Source organism: Lissotriton vulgaris, unplaced genomic scaffold, assembly GCF_964263255.1.
Source record: "Lissotriton vulgaris unplaced genomic scaffold, aLisVul1.2 SCAFFOLD_384, whole genome shotgun sequence".
In the NCBI taxonomy this organism is placed as follows: Eukaryota; Metazoa; Chordata; class Amphibia; order Caudata; family Salamandridae; genus Lissotriton; species Lissotriton vulgaris.
The window spans coordinates 44,881-64,033 of NW_028255135.1; the positions used below are offsets into that span (position 1 = coordinate 44,881).

Below are 19,153 nucleotides of genomic sequence, written 5' to 3' on the forward strand. Positions count from 1 at the left end.
TTCCATCTCAGCACTTTAAATAATGCCACTCTGACATCACTGGATTCATAAAGCACCGCTGCAGACGCACTGCCATCAGTTTGTTATGTGCCTTTGAGGCAGACACAATGAGAACAGCATTAGATGGACAAGGTACAGTGAAAAACCAAGACTTGGAACCTTATTACGATAACTATAACATAAAGCAAGCCTTTAGGCACAGGGATAAGGGTAGGGTTGTTGAGGAATCTACAGACAGATAGCATATCCACCAAAACATTGAATACCAGTGAGTAACTTTTTCTTCTGTTAAATACTTCTACCAGCAGGTTCCTCACCTTTTTTTAGGTTTCATCTGCGCAGCACTTGAGAAATCTATTGTTTTTATTATGAACTTAAAAGGGACTTACTCCTCTCTTTCATGGCTTCTCATTGGTTCATGGGCGTGCCACTTTCCTTTCCTCTGTTTCTATTGGTGGTAGCATATTTTCCTGCATTTACCAATGCTTGTTCCACATCTGCTTCGCTTTTCAGTTTCCCGCCGCCAAAATATTGTTAACATTCACTTTGGTGGAACTATATTTTCTCAAAGTTAATATTGCAGCATATTTAGATAACAATTTATCACCAATAGAGATTAAGAGATTAGCATACAGGATGTTGCGCGGTGCAGCTGAGACTCGAACAGGGATCCCTAGCTCTCGAGTCAGCAACTCTGACCACCGCACCACATCGTCTCTACTCCCATGCTATCTGTCAGGAAGCTCTTTACTTCTCCTGGACGATGATTGATTGAAACAGCTCTTAATTCATTACATGGTAAAAACGATGCATTACCAATGCTTTTTTTTAAAGTTTCCCAGCGCCGTACCCTACGAGGAGGTGCATTTAGGGGGTTGGTTAAACTAAAACATCATGGAGGACTAATTGCGCTTAGTGACCTACCTACGAATTCAAACAGTAATTCTTCGTGAAGGTGTTGAAGGAAGCCCAAGTTGCTGCTTTGCAGATCTCTGCCACTGGGACTCTCCTTGCCAGAGATAAACAGAAGATTTTGCAATGGTGGAATGTGTTCTCTGATGCCCCCTAGAGGTTTCTTCTGAGCTAAATCTTAACATATCTTGATGCACAAGATGATCCACCTTTACAAAGTCCTTTTCTGGATGGCTTTGCCCTTGATTTGCCAGTATAGCCTATAAAAAGATTGTTGTCAAACTTGAAGTCCTTGGTATAGTCAACATAAAAGCTGAACGTTCTATTGGTACCCAGCATGTGAAGCATTTCCCCCTCATTAATGGGGTGTTGATAAGGGTGAAAAAGGTAGGCGGAGTGGTGGACTGCAATAAATGGAAGGATGTGACCACGTTGGGCATGAAATCAGCCCTGATTTTAGGACCCAGCTTGTCAGGAAAGAAGAAAGTGAAGAGAGGCTTGACGCTCAGTGCTTGCAACTCAAGGAACCATCTCGCAAACGTAATGGCTACCAGGAAAAGTCTTAAAAGTAAGTAGTAGCAACAGTGCAAAAGTTTAAAAAATGTAAGAACAAGATTAAGATCCCATTAAGGCCTAATGAAAGGAGAAGGGGGAATGGCTGACTTGAATGGGGACGGCTGGTCTGTAGGACAGAGAAAAGCTGATAAAGTAGCACTTGATTGTACCAGTTGTACAACCTTGTCGAAATGGCGACATGGCAAAGCACATGGTGTATGACAGGGGGGTCTTAAGAGGCTCAACTGAATTGTCTGAATATAAGGAAATATGTATTTTTGCATGCTCACCCACAAAGTATTGGACTGATGCTGCGTTTTCTTTTTTTACTCAGAGTGCACGGAGGCCTTCTAACCAAGCCTCAGTTCCAGTGCTATAACCCATTGCAAAATGTATATTGAATTGGCTACCCTCAGTTGACATGAGCTAACTTACTTATAAGTCCCTACTATATGGTACCAAGGATAACCAGGGCATGCAAGTTAAAGTGTCCACTCAGAGCAGCAGCATTTATTGTGACTCCAGGAGTGTGACAAAGGACAACATGGTTCCCAGCCTGCCACATCAGTCTGAAATAGCAGTTTTAAACTGTGAGTTCAACTATGCCATTTAAACCAATGGCAAAGCCCACACTTCCAATAGCAATATATATGTCTCCCCTAATAAAGGCCGATTGAGCCCTAAGGCAGGGAGGTGTAGATTATTTAGTTGGAAGTAAATTTTCTTATGTTCAAATAGTAAAAACCCCAAACTATTGTTTTTGCTGTGGAGAGGCTAGTAGCCCAACTGCCAGTACAGAGAGACAGGCTGACATCTCAGCCGAACGAACATCGGATTGGGTTTACTAAAATTAGTACTTCAAGATATCAAAAGAATCGTGGCATTAAGCCATACTTGATGTGCAAGTCGAATATAATATCACTTTTAAGGAAAAGCAACTTTTAGAAAGTAGCCACTCTGTTGCACAGTTTTTCCGGTGGCCGTTCACAATAGCTGACAACTAGGCAGCCTTCTTCCCTAGTGAGAAGAGGTGAGATTTGGACCTGTAGAGGAATCTCAAATACAGGAACAATATGGGCCTGCCGCAGAGGGAGTTGTTACCTCCCACCCATGGAAAGTCACACAGGGTGTTGGTCCAAAAGGCGAGCTTCAAAGAAGAGGCCGCCTTTGATGGGCAAATGGCAACTCCACTCGAGAGGGGCTGCTCCTTTGTTCAGGTAGACGGGCTGGCAGCGGGAACAGAGAGGGGAAACCAGTTGCAAAACCATTTTTTCTGTGGCCATATAGCCCATAGGTAGCACACCTTTAGGGTGGGCTAACAGGTTAGTCACACCAAGAAAGGAATTCAGACATCTTGAGAGTGGCCAGAATGGTGACCTATGGGATTGCTAAGATGCCACATATAGCTGAAGTCATCAGAAGGTCCTCGTAGTCCATTCGCTAGTGCCTGCTTCATCCCCCAAGGGCACTTATGGGCATTAACATGGCACCCCTTGCACTCTGAGCCTCAGATTACATCTTGGCTGGGACGATGATCACTGAAGGACTGCCCTGTTGACCCCTGGACCTGGCAACAGAGGCTGCACTAGCCTTTGATGCTGGACTGCACCTGTTGTTACTTGGATTAACTAAGAGAGGAATGTACCTCTGGTGCCTGACTCATGAAAAAGATACTCCTGAGCCATAGAAAGAAAAGGCGAACTCCAAGACTCAGTCGACTGACTCCCTGTTCTAGCACCAGGGCGTAACAGCTGAAGTTGCCCACTGCAGCTTGTTAGTACCTGTTTTTACCGGATCGCTTCTAACGGCCAACGTACAGCAAAGACCATCACTCCTCGGTGCTCAAACGTTGCACACAAGTCCGGCGGACTCAGGAGAGTTGTCAGAGTGCAGACTGGTTGCCAAAAATGGAGGCTAGCTCTCACCAAAGGATACCGTTGGATCTGCTGCGATTGGAGACTAGTAGCCCAGTCGTAACTGGACTTCTAAAGGCTTAGAGAGGACTGATAGGGACATTGAACTCTGGGGCCAAAGCCACCTCCATCTTACCCATGGACTGAGAAGTAATCCCAGGAATACCCCTGTCGACCACACAGCACCCAGAGCATCTTTCAGCATTCTCAGTATCAGGACAACTTAACTGAAGTCTATGGAGGTCGTCCTGTAAAGTGTGGTACTGGACTTGAGACTGCTTTGGTGACCAAGTAACTGTCCAAATGCTCCTTACTGGTCTCCCTGACTTTCTCCCTGTCGAAATTAGTTGTCTAGTCTGGGCCATAGTAGTCAAACACAACTCTTTAAAACTTTTCAAAAGTTTTCAAACTGTAGGGTTACTAATGCTTGTTTGAGCTTTGAGCTAAAAAGCTGAGATTTACGCTTTACTTAAGAATCTATATCTCAAGAATCCTCTGGTGGATTTTGTAAATTTTAGTGTCTAAAAATTTATAAAAATCTCTGTTTTTTTTACACATTTTTATAAATTGGTGTCGGATTTCTTTTGTGTTGCATGACTTTCTTATTCTGTGGTTTGGTGTGTCTAAATGCTTTACGCTAGTGCTTCTGTTTAAGCCTTGCTGCTCAAAGCCACAGCTACCCAGGTTTAAGCAAGAGGTTTTAGAAATGAGCCTAAATTGACCCAAGATGGTTTTGTAAGTGAATTACAAGGTGAAGTCTCACAACCACACCATATAATACATCACATTTCACACACTGAATTCCATTTCAGAAACCTACTCCATCTACCAGAATATACCACTGTGGTGGAATGGCTGCGGGCACTTAAGACAACATCCACCACTTTAGAATGCAAAGAAAAAGTGTTCAGGTTTCCCCGCTTAATCGCCATGCAAAAAAGTGAAGGCTCAGGACGCTGAGGTGCAGCACCAGCCCTATCCATTGAGAGAAGAGTTTTGCCCTGTGAAGGGTACAGGGAAGGGGGGGGCACAAGAAAAAGTGCTTTAGGTCTGTATAACACACTTTTCTCCGACAGTCAGGGGTATATTAAGATACTCTGGGCCTGGTCTAGGGGAATTTTTCTCAGTATGCGATGAATCAAGGGTATGAGGGGAAACACCTAGTTAAGTGGAAAGCTCCACCTCAACTGAAACGAGTCTCCCAAGACTGCCTGCAAGGAATAATGGAACACACAGAAGTGAAAGCAACATACATTGTTGCAAGTGGCACATAGGTTCACCGGAGGTCTACCTCAAAGGTCAAAGATATATCACACCACCTCTTAGGAAAGTCTCCTCTTGTGGTAGGCAAGGTGATGCCAACTCAGGTTGCCTGCTCGGACATTTAAATCACCAGTCAAATGATTGGCAACCAGACAGAACTGGTATACCTGTACCCAGGACTGGGAACAGAGTCATATTACTTCTAGACAGGGAAGGTATGACCCCACTCCTTTCTGCTTGCTAATCTACCATATGGGGATCACCCTGTCTGTCATGATTTGGACAGAATTGCTAGAAAGCCTTGATCGCTACCAGAATCTCCTGCAGCTCCAACAGAGTGTTATACAACATCTTATCTCCTGGGGATAAAAGGTTTCTGATCTCCAGTTTCTCTAGATTTGCTCCCCACCTGAAAGTGGTCACTGCTGGTGGAGGCTGGACATCTGTTGAACAATGCTGTCTTCCACACTTCATCACATCAAATCAACTCCAGTGTGCAGTGTCCCACAAGATCACTATAAAGAGTGCGAGATCTCAACCATACTGGAACTACTGCCTGTAAAGCACCACTGGATGGTCTTCATATGTCCGTGTGAATGAGTGACCAGGAGGATTCAGGAAGATAGAAGACCTAGCAGGGTGAAACCATCAGGACTGGAACGCGTGCTCCATTCTGAAACATCTGAATCATAGCCTGACGAGACATTTAGTAAAGTTTGCTGGACTTTTGGTTTAAATCCAGAGATACGCAGCCAGGCATGCCTGCGTAGGACACTTGTATTGATGCCTCTGGCAGCAGTATCCACAGAGTCCAGTGCGCATCTAATGGGAGAGTTGGAAATTAACTTCCCTTCCTGAACCAGTTCTTGCCCTTTCGTTTTATGCTCTTCTGGGAGATAGTAGAGGAGTTCCTCCATCTCATCCCTGGGAGCTCTGTCATATCGAACTAATAATCCCTGTCTGTTTGCAAGTCGCCAATGATGAGCGAATCAAACATTTACCCCCAGTCAAGAGAACTGTGTTAAAGCCATTGTTATTTTGCTCACTATGCCACCCCAGTTTAGACCCAGCCATATGCAAATCCATCTTGACCCTGCTCCTCTTGAGAACACTCTAGCCTGAACTGCCAAGCCAGGTCCTCCTGGACTGGAAACACCATCCTAGGACTGGTTTCAGGGTAACACCCCTCATTAGCCAGGCTAGCCTGAATCCAGTGGCACAGCAAGCAAGGAACCCACATCTGGGAATACGCATCCCAATCAGGGAGAAAAGTGCTGCAGCAACAAATGATGGATAGAATGCTGAATGAATCAAACATTCACCCCCAGTCAAGAGATCTGGGTTAAATCCATTATTCTTCTGCTCACTATGCAACCCTATTTTGGACCCAGCCATATGCAAATCAGACTTGAACCTGCTCCTCATGGGAACAGTCTAGCCCAAACACCAAGTCCCTGGACCAGATACAAGCATCATGGGACCAGTTTTAGGGTTACACCCCTCATTAGCTAGGCTTGTTTCCGGTCCAGGGAAGACCTGGCCTGGCAGTTCGAGCTGGACCTTTCCCATGGCGAACAGGGTCAAGACTGATTTGCAAATGGGTGGGTTTAAACTGGTATGGCATGTGGCGCAAACAAAACTATGGATTTAGACCCAGATCTCTGTACTGGGGTGAATGTTTGAGATTGTTCAGCAGTCTGTCCATCAATTATTCTTAGGCAGGGTGCACTATACTGCATGTGTAGACATAACTGCATGAGCAGAGTTGCCCCTGTGCAGGTCCATTCTATTACTGCTAGTGCAAGTGACCAGGAAGGACATTTTAAATACGTGTGCTGGACACTGGTGAAAAAGAGAATGTCATCTATATGCATGGAGATGCAGTCTTTTTGATGTCCCTTCCAACTGAAGCGTTTCTCCTGATCCAATGTGCCAAAGGTTCACTTGCCAAGGCGAACAGAAGAAGGGACAAGGGGCAGCCCTGTCTGGTGCTCCTTTCTATAGCGAAGGGGTCTGAGAGTCCACAATTATTTTATGACCTGTGTCTTGTATTTATTTTCTTTTTGCTTTTTTCTTTACTTACTCTTTTCGGGGCTGGGTCTTCCACTGCTGACTATTATTTTGAGTGTGGCGGATCCACTGGGGCAGAAGCGTTTGGAGTAGTAGTTCATGAAAGACAATCTTTATGAGTATTTGGGCATCCTGTCAACGCTGAGCATTAGGTTGGCAATGGGAAACATTGGGACTTACTGAATTGCCAAGAATAGAATGTCACCCCAACTCCAAACGCCTTGATCATTGAGTCACACCAGAATGTGCTCAATACAAATGGCTCTGGTCAACCAGCGGTAGCCACAAGATGTAGGTACTCCAGAGCCTGTGTAGGTGTAGTGAAAGATGGTGAATTCCATCCGCAGAGCACCCACACTAAAATGTTACATGATAGCACGGTACAACATGCAGAAATTCATGCCCTGGCATTAACATTACAAAAGGCTAACCTGTCAGTTCCCACACTAATAGAGTCTGATTCGTCCTTCTGTATGCAATTGTACAATGTAGATTTGAAACACTGATGCCTGAATGGATTCAAGGATTCAAAGTGGAAACCTAATAAGAATAAACAGATATGGGTAAAGGTAGCTGTCTTACAAGGTAAGCTTCTATTGGCACATTTAACGCACACTTTGGGCCATCAACATGATGACTTTCATGCCAAAAGGAACAGTGAGGCTGACTTAGCTGCCACAGCTGCAATACAGACTGTCAGAGTAGCAGTACTAACCAGATCTCAGACAAAAATCGACACAGATATATTGACAGTAATACATACAACCATAAAATGTAGGACCCCTCCAGAGGAGTTTCTTTCTAAGTACTTCTACAGCCTTGATTCAGATAAGATTCCTGTGGTTACTATACAAGAAGTTTAAACTTAATCAGGAAAGCACATGAGGAATTGACACATGCCCATTCTGGCATTATTGCAACACTAGCAATGCTCCAGCAAAGCTACGGGTGTCCCTTTCCATATAAACAGACTAGAGATTATTTTAGACGATGGCAAGTCAAAACCTCAGTTAGTAGACACCCAACTACCATCATTACAGTCTCCAACATCCTGGTCAGGGTTATTTATTTGCCATATTTGACCAATACATTCTGTTGATCAGAATGAGTACATATTGGTAGTAATTTAATCATGATCTTGATTCTTATGGGGGCGACCACAGAGCAATGCAAGTTCTCGAGCTGTTGTAAAGGATTTTCAATGTTTGTAAGCAATGGGAGCAGTTCATTCATTTCATTCAGACAACAGACCTGTATTAGTCTCTAAGGCTTACAGGAATGCTATGTCTGTCCTGGGAGTTTGTCTTCAGTTCAGTAATCAGTTTTGATCTTAGTCCAACGGATTAGTTGAACATGCAAAAGCACAATTAAACTAGCCTTGACTGCAACAGTACTAGGTTCAGGTCTTAGCTAGTACCATAGTTTGTATGGAGTCCAGAGGGCATTAAATAACTTCTCTAGAAAAGTATTCAAAAGTCACACTTCATCCGAGGTGCTCTTTGGAGTACCCATGTATATACCTGGTCTCTATAATCCTGAGAAGGTGGTGAACAAGAAAGGTTTTATCTAGAACAATGTCTGAATGTCTTACAGAGCATTCAAGAGGTCAGAGATAAGCTCAGCAATGTGAATCATTCCGAAGCTGCAACCAGTGAAGTGAAGGTTTTAGCTGCTGCTAAAGGGCGGGTCCTTAAAAAAGATCTAGTTTGTGAAAAGATCCATGATAAGCAAGCTTTTGAGCTAACAGACCACCAGTTTCAGTCCTTGGTATAGAAGGCAAATGCACTGTAATTATGCCTCCTTTGTCTGGTTCAATTAGAAACCGACAGATGTCCATTAACTTTGTGAAAACGCACTATGGGGCCAATTATGTACAGAAGAACATCATGGACACCAAGAAGGAATCAGAATAGAACCTTTCAGCCTCTTCCTACTCTGAATGAAATACCCATAGAAGAGAGCTGTAACACCACTATCTTGAGTACCCAGCTGGGGATGTGTGTGCAACGTGCTTCTCCAACTTTATACAGAGCAGTGGGTTCAACAGATGAATCCAATGTTGCCATCACAAAGTTGCAAATGTTCAACGCAACACCATGGTTTACTATGAGCTACCACATGAGTAAACATCAATAGAGATGATGCCTTCACAAGGGACAATGAGTGATGAGAACAAATCTGAATTCTATACATAAGACCTTTCAGCATTCTCCATAGTCACTTTACGCCCTAGCTTTTTTCTTATCAGTGGTTTTGTGACAGGTACTTGATAACCACTTGATCCTATGGATCCTATTTGTGGATCAATATAGGAGTATACTTTTCATTATGTGGCTGACCATGACGATCGTCATTCTACTGTTTCTAAATGGACATTACCTTGCTGAAAGATCAGGTCCACAACCAGTGGTTAGGGAACTTCAACCATGTCTATCATCCCACAGAACTCGTCTAAGCTACCAACATCACATCATATCCTGTGCCTGGTGGTGTAGCTAGGGAAAAGGTTCCTAATCAATTTATGGGGTCTACTGAGACACTGCAATTACCATATGCATTGAAAGGTTCCATGAGTTATGTTATTATTCCTGATTCTATTTCAGATGACTGGAATAAAGAGACTGAAAATCTAATATTGTCGGATTTGCTGGCATATATACTGCCTTTAACCATGAAGATCGTTATTCGAATACAATGAATGAGAAATGTATTGTTTTCATCATTATGTACATTAATACATACATAGAACTAGTTATCCTAAGGAACATACAATTACACACAGTGGGAACACTGCGAAGGTCATCCAAATTTCTTGTAGAAATGTCGCTATTTTCAGAGTTCTTTCTCAAATAACGTGAATTTTGTGCATTGGTGTACAAACTGCTTGGCAGCAGTCAACAGACCCAAGGTGACACTTTGCCCCTAATTTTTCTTAAAGTGCTCCAGCATAGAGTCTGCCTCCTTACCAAAAGAACATGTACATCGCCAGAAAATCCTATGGAGCGCACCATGTGTATAAAGAAGTACAACACTAGTGCCAACTTCCCTCACCAGGCAATCAATAATATCTAGACGAACAGGGATAACATATTTTGTAGAGCCTTATTCATCATGAATTGCCTGCACCAAAGAGGCCCTAAGGGACAGGCGGCAAAATCTGGCTGCCCATACCTAAGGCATGTGTATACAGACCTAGTAACCAAACAGCATTAACCAACTGTAATACCAGACTGGAGGAAGAAAACATATGTTTGCCAAAAGCCTCAATCCTCTTATATTTCCTATCCGAAGCAATTGTAGGGAATGAAGCGGGATTCACTTTACTAGATGAGGCATGAACTACAACTTTTCTGGAGTAGGATGTTTGGTAAGAAAATCAGGATCATAAAAATCTGGCCAGTGATTCCTGGCCTATGATTCCTGGCCACCTGCCTATTTATCTATGGCCAATAGGGCGTTAAACAAAAGACCATCAGTGTATTAGTGAGGGCCTTGTGGAAAGAAAGCAAAGAAGTAGTTGGCCCGGGCTGCAAAATTTCTGTGAGGAATTTTATCTTGGTTTCAACTGAGGGCAGATGCAAATACAGAAACTCAGCTGCCCCCCAGACCACCACTGCAAAGGAGTCACTTTCTTCCATTGGTGGCCCAAGTGATGAGTCAAGCCCTGCCTCAGGAGAGATGTCACGGCCTCTTGCAATTCCAAGTGAAAGGCATAATCTGTTTAGTGACCGGGGAGAAACTTTTCACCATCATCTGCATCCTGGGTTCCCCCTTGATCAGAATCACAGCCAAAGATAATTTGAAGAACAGTTGTGCTCTTTTTAATATCAGAATGAAGAGCGACATCAGCCGAGCCCAGATACCAGAACCATGCATTGTATGTTTCTGTAACTGGCATATGTTTTGTGCAGTCACAGCATTCTGTGAAACATGTAGTTTTACTTGGGGTCATCACTTATTGTCACACTGAAATTCGTTTTAGACGTCATCAAAAGATCAACTAAATTGGGAGCAGAGATTTGGATCTGCATTGGAAGGCCCGGAAAGAAAGGAACAGACATCAATGCACAGGGGTGACATTTATGTACGGCTCCACTCCATCACCACTAGACAATACTGACCCATTGAAGAGCCACAAAGCAACACCTAGCAGCATACAGGAGCACTGCTAGGAAAAACATACAGATCCAGCCTGGCTATAGGCCTGGAGGAAGTATTGAGTATGCTGGAGTAATTTCAGTAATTTTATGCATTACTCGTGTGAAGCAAAATTACAGAGATTTGGCAATTATGCCATCTTGAGTAATTAAGAGTAATTTGGGGCAAAAATCCAAACGTTGGAGAGCAAGAGGCTGTTGGCGAGTGCTGGTTGTGTTCAGCAGCATTTAGTGCTTTTGTCTTAGCACAAAATGCATCGTCTGCCCCATTCTGGAGGCAAGAATGAATTTTGCACTAAGAAAAAAGCGCTAAATGTTGGATTACACTTGTAACACATAATTACCTGGCTGCCTGTGGGTATTCTACAGTGAGGAATCTGCAGTTATTTGTATCCACCAGAATATCTATTTTTCAGACGGTCCAAGGTTTCCATAAAAAACTTCCCAGGAATTCCGCAAATTTTGGGGCAAATCTTTTCCCCTTCAGAACAGTAGTGGAAAATAGATCAAGCTCCTCTAAAGGCATTTCAAAATGGATGCCACTCTTATGTTGAGAGACCCCTAAACGAAATGGGACTGGATGGTGCATTTGGACTTCAAGAATGTCTACATATTTCCCCCACTTACATCTTCAGGTGGTTTATTTAATGGTCTGGAGCTCAGTCTGCAGTTACAACTGTAGCATAGGACCAACAAAAATAGAGCACAAGTTCCCAGTAGGCACATAAGAAGGTCTTGAATGAACAGGAGGAGCCCGAATCCTTTACGTATGTCCAAGGAATATGTTTTTACTATCGCCTTGACTTGGACATGATCCTCACAGTCGATTATTGGAACGAGAACTGCTATCTTCATCTCATGGCACAGTTTACCTTTTTAAATGTCTTAAAGCCAAGTAATGGGAGCTATAAACCAACTTGCATCACAATGCATTGATTTCCTACTGACATAGTAAATGGTACACAGGCGGGTGCACTGGAAGATGCAGCAAACCATAAAGGTAAAAGTAGAATTCCATGCAGAACTCATCATTACTCATTGCTGCTCGGGCCTAACATGAGTCTAAGAAATAGCCATATGACATACACCCTGATAAGATAACACTCACAAAGGCCATGCTTGCTAGGTGAGAAAAAGCACCAACATTGTTTTTAATTTGTAGGTGAAAGAATGCATCTGTATATCTAAGTGTGCTATTTTACTATTATCCTTCACCTTAAAAGAAAATCCTTTGAGAAGGATATTTTGAACAAAGTCACTCTTCTTTCATTTAGAGCTTTTTGAGGCTTGGTGTATTTTGCCCACCTTTTAAAGAAAATTAATGGAATTGGCCATATAGCCTGTCTTAGGTGATATATTATTTTTTTGTGTCACATTTATTTCCTGGCCTTTTCCAAAGTAAGGGGAAGATGCCACACAAAATGTGACCTTGGAAAAAAGTGTTCCTGGATCACTGCATGTTGGCATGACAATTCAGTGCTTGTGATTCCAATGGAGATTCCATTGAAATAGAAAATTAATTGAACATAATATATGTGCTCAGTATAAAGTATTTAAAAGTATCCCATAAATATACTCATTTGTGGGTTCACCAATGTATTTTGTAATTATAAAGAGATATTTTATAAATTTAAAGTTTTAACCATGCACTATTATGGTAATTGAAAAAAAAATCTGTCAATATATATCATCTTATTATAAGTACTGTAGATGTACATCCCTTACATTTATGTCTAGGTATATTGTGAAAAATATTTACAAAATAATGTTGCATTTTATCAGAATCCTTGTAAAGTTATTGTGCCTTACTTGACACCTCTTCTTCACCAACCTCTGAAGCTCCATCAGTGCCCTCAATGAGAATGAAGTTGATAATAAAACATACTGCCTATTCCCAGGGTCGATTTTCAGGCTATGGTGGTCCTCCTTCTGTGACTAGGTATTAATTCTTTCTATGTTTTATAAAGAGGTCTATCACTCTTTTTTTGAGAGCAATACATCTTCTTGCAATCCTACACTGATCCTGGAGGTGTGGAAACAGCATGCACCTTGCTAGTAATATTCTGCCAGTCTTGTCCTTACTTTCTATTGTGTTTTGGCCACGAGGCTCTCTTTAGCCCAAATTAGAAGCTCCATCTCAGAAAACGTGCGCTTGTTATTATTTCTAAAGCCATGGTGTGAAGTTGCTGTAAAGATTTAGGGCCATATGTAGGTAAAACGTTTTTTGCGATTCTCAAACTGCGATTTTTAGGGAACCGCAATTAGAGAATCGCAAAACGCAATGCAGGTAGGATTAGCAAAATATTTTGCGAATCCTACATATTCCTTATTTGCGAATCGCAAATTGAGATTCGCAAATAAGGAAGACCGTCCCATTAATTCCTATGGGCCAGAAGGCCCATGGGAGTGAATGGGAGGACATTCTCAATTTGTGAATCCCAATTAGAGAATGGCAAATTGAGAGTGCAATTTCAAGGTTGCAAGGGTGTCAATAGGACACCCTGTTGCACCCCTGAAATAAGCATGTGTGCACATGTGGCGCACATACAAGCGCTAAGGGCATGTATGTGCGCCACATGGCACTTTGAAAAATGCAAAAAAGTGCATTTTTCAAATAAATCACAAATTACCACCAACCTGAAGTTGGTAGTAATTTACGATTCCTTAAGCCAAAATCGCACAACTTGGGAGCTTCCTACATTGCATTTAAGGAATCGCAATTAGGGATTCCTTAAATGCATTTGCAAAATAGGGAATTGCAAATTTTGAGATTCCTTATTTTGCAAGTGGGTTTTTGTCTGCTACATAGCACACTTCCCAAATTGCGATCGCAAACGCTGGAATTCTGTGAATTTCAGCATTTGTGATCGCAATTTGGCTTCCTACATCTGGCCCTTAGAGCTGTAAGATGATGGCTATCGATTACAAGCTCACACTTTCCCTGGAAAAACAAGAACATTTTTCTCACTTGTATGCAAGACATGAGTCTTGGCCTCCATTACCAATCACTGATGTCCAGTGGCAAAAATGTCCTGGTCTAGTCTCACAAAAACTATGTATTTCCTGTGTAAAATGTGATTTTGCAGATTTGGGATACTTTTGGGGTAAATCCAATACCATGGGGCCCAGAACAAAATGTGTAATTGAATCTCCCACATGGTAACAAAATAACTTGTAATGAAGGCCTTAGTTGAATTCCAAAATATTAAGCAATAAACCAATGAAAAAGGTTCAAACCGAAATTTAAAAGAAGAGTGAGAAAATGAGAGCAGGCATGGTTGAGAGAAAGGAGGAGGTATTCAAGCAAGTAGCATCTAAACAAATTACACAACATTATGTAAGCTTGTTGTCGAAATATGCATAACGCTCAGATCCATCATCAAAAAAAAAATTAAAGAGCAAGACAATGATGTCTGGTTAGAGTCCCCGTGGAAACCCAAAAGTGTAGTACTCTCGGGTAAAGAAGTTCCTAATGTGGAATAACTAGGTTAGTGATATTGTACTGCATGTACTGCAAAGAGAGCTGGCCGAAAGGGACAAAGTGCACAGAAAGAACAGGAATGCTTAGGTCCCAGTCAGGTGATCTAGAGGCCTTTCATAAAGCTTTGCTTGCCATGCTAGTAAAGCGCAACTGAGGAAGTCACACACCTTATGTATGGTGTATTTTTGGACCACCAGCTAACTTACACTGCTGCGCGCCCCAGCGGAAAGACGACAGAGCTGTGTCTATAGTACTTCAGTGGTATGACTAGATCACTACCACCACGAAAGGATTAAAAAGAGGTCGTGCACAATCTGACAATAGAAAACTTTCTTTTTGTATTTACCTATGCCAATACAAATATTTCTCCTATCATCGTCCCATTTGATACATTCCTAAGGGGTAATCGCTAACTGGAATTTTAGCTGTGATGTTCAGTAATGCAGGACTGCAGTAGTCAATATACCTTTTATAGTGTGAAAAGTGCTTTCTCCAACTCACCTTACAACTTTTCCCATTCTGCCATGCAGGTGTGTCGCGATGTACTGTAGGACTCGATCCTCTTAAATTGAGACAGTTGTATGCAGTGTTCTTTAAATCGTTGAGTTTTTCTTCATTTGCAACATTTAGCAGCTGAGTAAGACAATCGCCTAGTGAAATTAAAGTATTTTATAATTGGCAAAAGGGATCACTTAAGAAGGAGAACACATAAAAACACACTCCTCAAAGCGGATAATAGACATGGTATTGGGGGAGGGGGCGATGGTGGTCTTACAGTGCATTGATTGGAGAGATGGTCGAGGCAGAGGTGGGTGAATGGAGAGAAGAGTCACAGGAGAGGCCTAAGTAGCAGTCATACAATTATGGGAGCAGGGGTGGTCCAAGAGCCCCAGAAGAGGCAGAATGAGCAAATGCATGGCCCTGAATGTGAAAAGAGATCAGGGTAAACAACTTAATAGAGTTACAGAGCCACAAAAAGATCATCTTTCAGGCATTTCTCTGCAGGTGTGTATGATACTGCATGCACTTGTAATATAAGGGAAATATTACCCTGTAAACATCTGTTTGTGGCATGCAGCACTGTAGATTCACATGCTATGCATACTCCTGCTATCTAGTGTTGGTCTCGGACATCTTTGAAGAAGTCTTTTGAGTCATTAGGTTTGGTGAATTCATGTATCGCTGGTAATGCGCATGGGCATCGGCTCCTTTGCTAGATTATTTTTCTTGCATGATGGGTGAGGATGGGGGAACATCCTTTTCGACGCGGATTTTACTCCGCAGTACTTTTACAACGCATCCGTTACAACGCAAGTCGTAACCACGACTTGCGCTGGAGGGCGCTAGAGGATAAAGAATAGTATATTTACTATTCCAACACCTTCCCTAGTATCCACGGGGACTGGTGTTAGAATAGTAAATTATACTATTCACTATCAGTGCCCCCCAACGCAAGTCGTTGTGACGACTTGCGTTGTTAAAGACGCGTTGTAAAAGCACGCGTTGTGACGGTACGCGTCGTACTGTCATACATCCGTGAGGATGCACATGGAGCATGGAGATACATGGAAGATGACTATGCGAGGGAAGGTAAATTAAAAAGGTTTCTGCAACGTCAAAGAGGTTCTGGGGAGGAGGGTGGGCGCATGCGAATCTACAGCACTACCTGCCACAAACAGATGCTTACATGATAAGTAACATTTTCCATTTGATATATGTTAAGCTGCAGATCCACATGCTATGCACAGACGGTAAAGCAGTCCTCCCTAAAGCAAGCACTAGCCCCATGACGTTGCAGAAGATTTGAAAAGTGTGTGTAGTACAGCTTGGCCAACACTAGCTTGTTGGTGAGCTAAGATATCGACATAGTAATCTTTAGTTAAAGTGGGGGGAGTAGACCAGGTAGCTTCTTTGCAGATGTCAGTTGTAGGAATGTTACCTCATAAAGTCATAGAAGCAATTTATTTACGGGTTGAGTGGGGTCTAGGAAGTACAGGCAAAGGCCTTCTGGCTTTCGCATTACATGTCTGTGGGCAGTTAAACAACCAGTGTTCTGTACCTGCCTTAGAGACAGCATGTGCCTTTTGTGGATTGGAAAAAGAGACAAGGGGCTGATGTATCCCACAGACAGGTTTTGTCCTATTGATGTAATACATATGGGCTCTTTTTACATCTTGTGTGAAGAGCTTCTTCTGCTACTGACTGTGGATGTGGGAAGAACACTGGGAGTTCTATGGTTTGATTAAGATGGGAACTAGAGACTACCTTAGAGATGAATTTAGGGTTTGTCCTGACGAGAACCCTATTGTTGTTAGCTTTGGAAAAAAGGTTCTTCGACACATGAGGGAGGTGATGGCTACCAGGAAAGCAACCTTCCAGGAAAGAAACTGCAAAGGGCAAGAGTGGAGCACTACGAAAAGTGGGCCCATAAGAATTGTTAGAACAATATTGGGGCTCCACATGGGGGCAGGTGGCAACCGTTGTGGAATAATCCTTTTGAGCCTCTCCATGAGGGCTTTGATAACAGGAACTTAGGAATTTAAAGTGGGTCCTCTATTTTGAAGGTAAGCGGCAACAGCACCTAATTGAAGCCTGATGGAAGTGTAAGAAAGACCTGACTTCTACAAGTGAAGCAAAGAACCAACAATGTCCAGGACTGCTGCTTTGAAAGAGTCCATTTTTCCAGGAAAACAGTATTGCAGTAACCTTTTCCATTTTGCTGCAACAGGATCTGGTTGTAGGCCTGCATGCCTCCTTAAGGATGAACATGTACTCAGAAGGCAGTTAATACACCCAAAGTCTAGGACTCTAGGAGCCAAATTCAAGATTGAGCTGTTTGGCTTTGGGATGCCTGAGTGCTCCCTGATTCTGTGAGAGAAAATCTGGTTATTGGGCAGCTTCTCATGGAGCACTAGAGGTATGTTGAGGAGAGTGGTGAACCAGAGCTACCAGGTCCAGACTTAAGGATGTTTGCCTAAGCCTTAGAACCACTAACGGAAGAAGTGGGAGGGCAGAAAAGCATAGGCATTTATACCTGACCAGTTCATCCATAATGCATTGCCCATTGTTTGTGGGTTTGGGAACCTGGAAGCGAAGCTTGGGCATTTTGCGGTTTCAAAGAGGTCTGCGTTGGAAAACCTCAACACATGGGAGCAGGTCTTGGGGGGTTGTCCTACTCGTGGGCTTGTTGCTGCATCCTCATGAGGAGGTCTGCAAAGTTGTTGCCCACTCCTGGTATGTATTCTATCAATAGGCGAATTCACTGCCAAATGCCCTGGGCTAGAGCAGACAACTGCAGCATGTGTTCCATCCTGTTTCTGAAAGTAGAAAAAGGCAGTTGCATTGTCTGTGTGAACAAGTGCTACTTTGTGTTGGATGCAATGGAGGAACGCCATGAGGGCTAGCTGAATGACTAGCAACTCCATGTGGTTGATGTGGAAACCCCGTTGAGGTGTCCACATCACTTGAACAGTCAGCTCCAGTACGTCTGCCCCTACCAGTGAGGGAGGAGTCTGTTGTGATTGTCATATGTGGCACTAAAACCAAAAAAGGCATGCCTTGCAACATGTTGTTGGCCCTCAACCACTGCAGAGAGCCAGGAGTGAGGTCCCACATCAACACTAGATCCTCCCAAAGACCTTCCACTTGTGATCACTGTGCTATTAGGCACTCCTGCAATGGGCGCATGTGTAACCAGGCATGTGAGACTATGCAATGTAGGAGACAATCATACAGAGGAGGCGCATGACCTTTCTGACCGTTTTCTGATGATCTGCCTAAAAAAGAGGGAGCAGCACTTGCAAAGCTCGAACCCTTGGATGGCTGAAGTATGTTTTACCTGTAATAGAGTGGAGTATGGCTCCTAGGAAGGGCTAGACCTGTAGGGGCTGGAGAAGAGAATCTGTGGCAACGATGGTAAAGCCTAGGCTGAAGGTTGCCTTCAAATTCTTGGTCCCCAAAAAGGTCCATAGTATTATCCGCCTGCCTGTAGTTACGCCATTGAAGTTGAGACGATGCGTGGAGCATGACAGTATTGGGGGTCTTTTTATTCATAACAGCGAGGCATGCTGAGCAGGAGGCCTCCTGATTGTCCAGGGAGAGACAGGGGTTACATAACTGATGGAGGTTATTTGGTATGACTCTTCGGGCAATGCTGGAACTGAGACCTTTCCATTCCGGATGTGACATTGTCAGGCATCGAGGAGCCAATGGAGCCCCAGAGGGTTGAGCGTATGGCGTAGGATGTAGGACATGCACTGACAGGTGGAGGATTCGAACGGGCCCGGCGAAGACACTACCCACACATCTGAACCTGACGGAGGAGAAAAAACAATCTAACAATGGAGCTGATCCTCATGCCCATTACCAGCGATAGGTGGAGGTACCATATTTCGCTCGTTGTACTTCTCAGAAGAACTACAACTTGCACACATCCGAGCCCAACAGTAGATGACAATAGTATACACAGCATGTTTATCCCCAGCTACATATACTACAAATACCCTTTTACGATGCATGCCAACACAGAGTTATCTGCAGTACTCCCTAGTGTTCATAATGGGGCTCAAGTCTCCTCCCCTTGGGCCCAGGGTTATTTTTTCCAGCACTAGCCATTTCATTGACTCTGGGGTGTGATTTTTGGAGGCGAAATGCTCGACCAGAGGTGCTCCCGCCGTTTGACACCTAATCCTACTACAATGCTGTAGAATTCGGTTCTTCACTCTTTGTTTGGTTTGTCCCACGTACATCAAGTCACATGGGCAAAGGGTGGCATATATCACTTCACTCGTGTTACAATTGGT

At 43.2% G+C, this 19,153-nt stretch overlaps 1 protein-coding gene across 1 annotated transcript in view; it reads right to left on the reverse strand.

The window, feature by feature from the left end:
• LOC147659219 (uncharacterized) overlaps positions 1–19,153 on the reverse strand; it is a 231,440-nt gene that overhangs the window by 33,193 nt on the left and 179,094 nt on the right. The window contains exon 10 of the mRNA XM_086951880.1: positions 14,853–15,001. Within this exon, the coding sequence (XP_086808006.1) occupies positions 14,853–15,001 (149 nt within the window). The remainder of the gene's footprint in view (positions 1–14,852; positions 15,002–19,153) is intronic.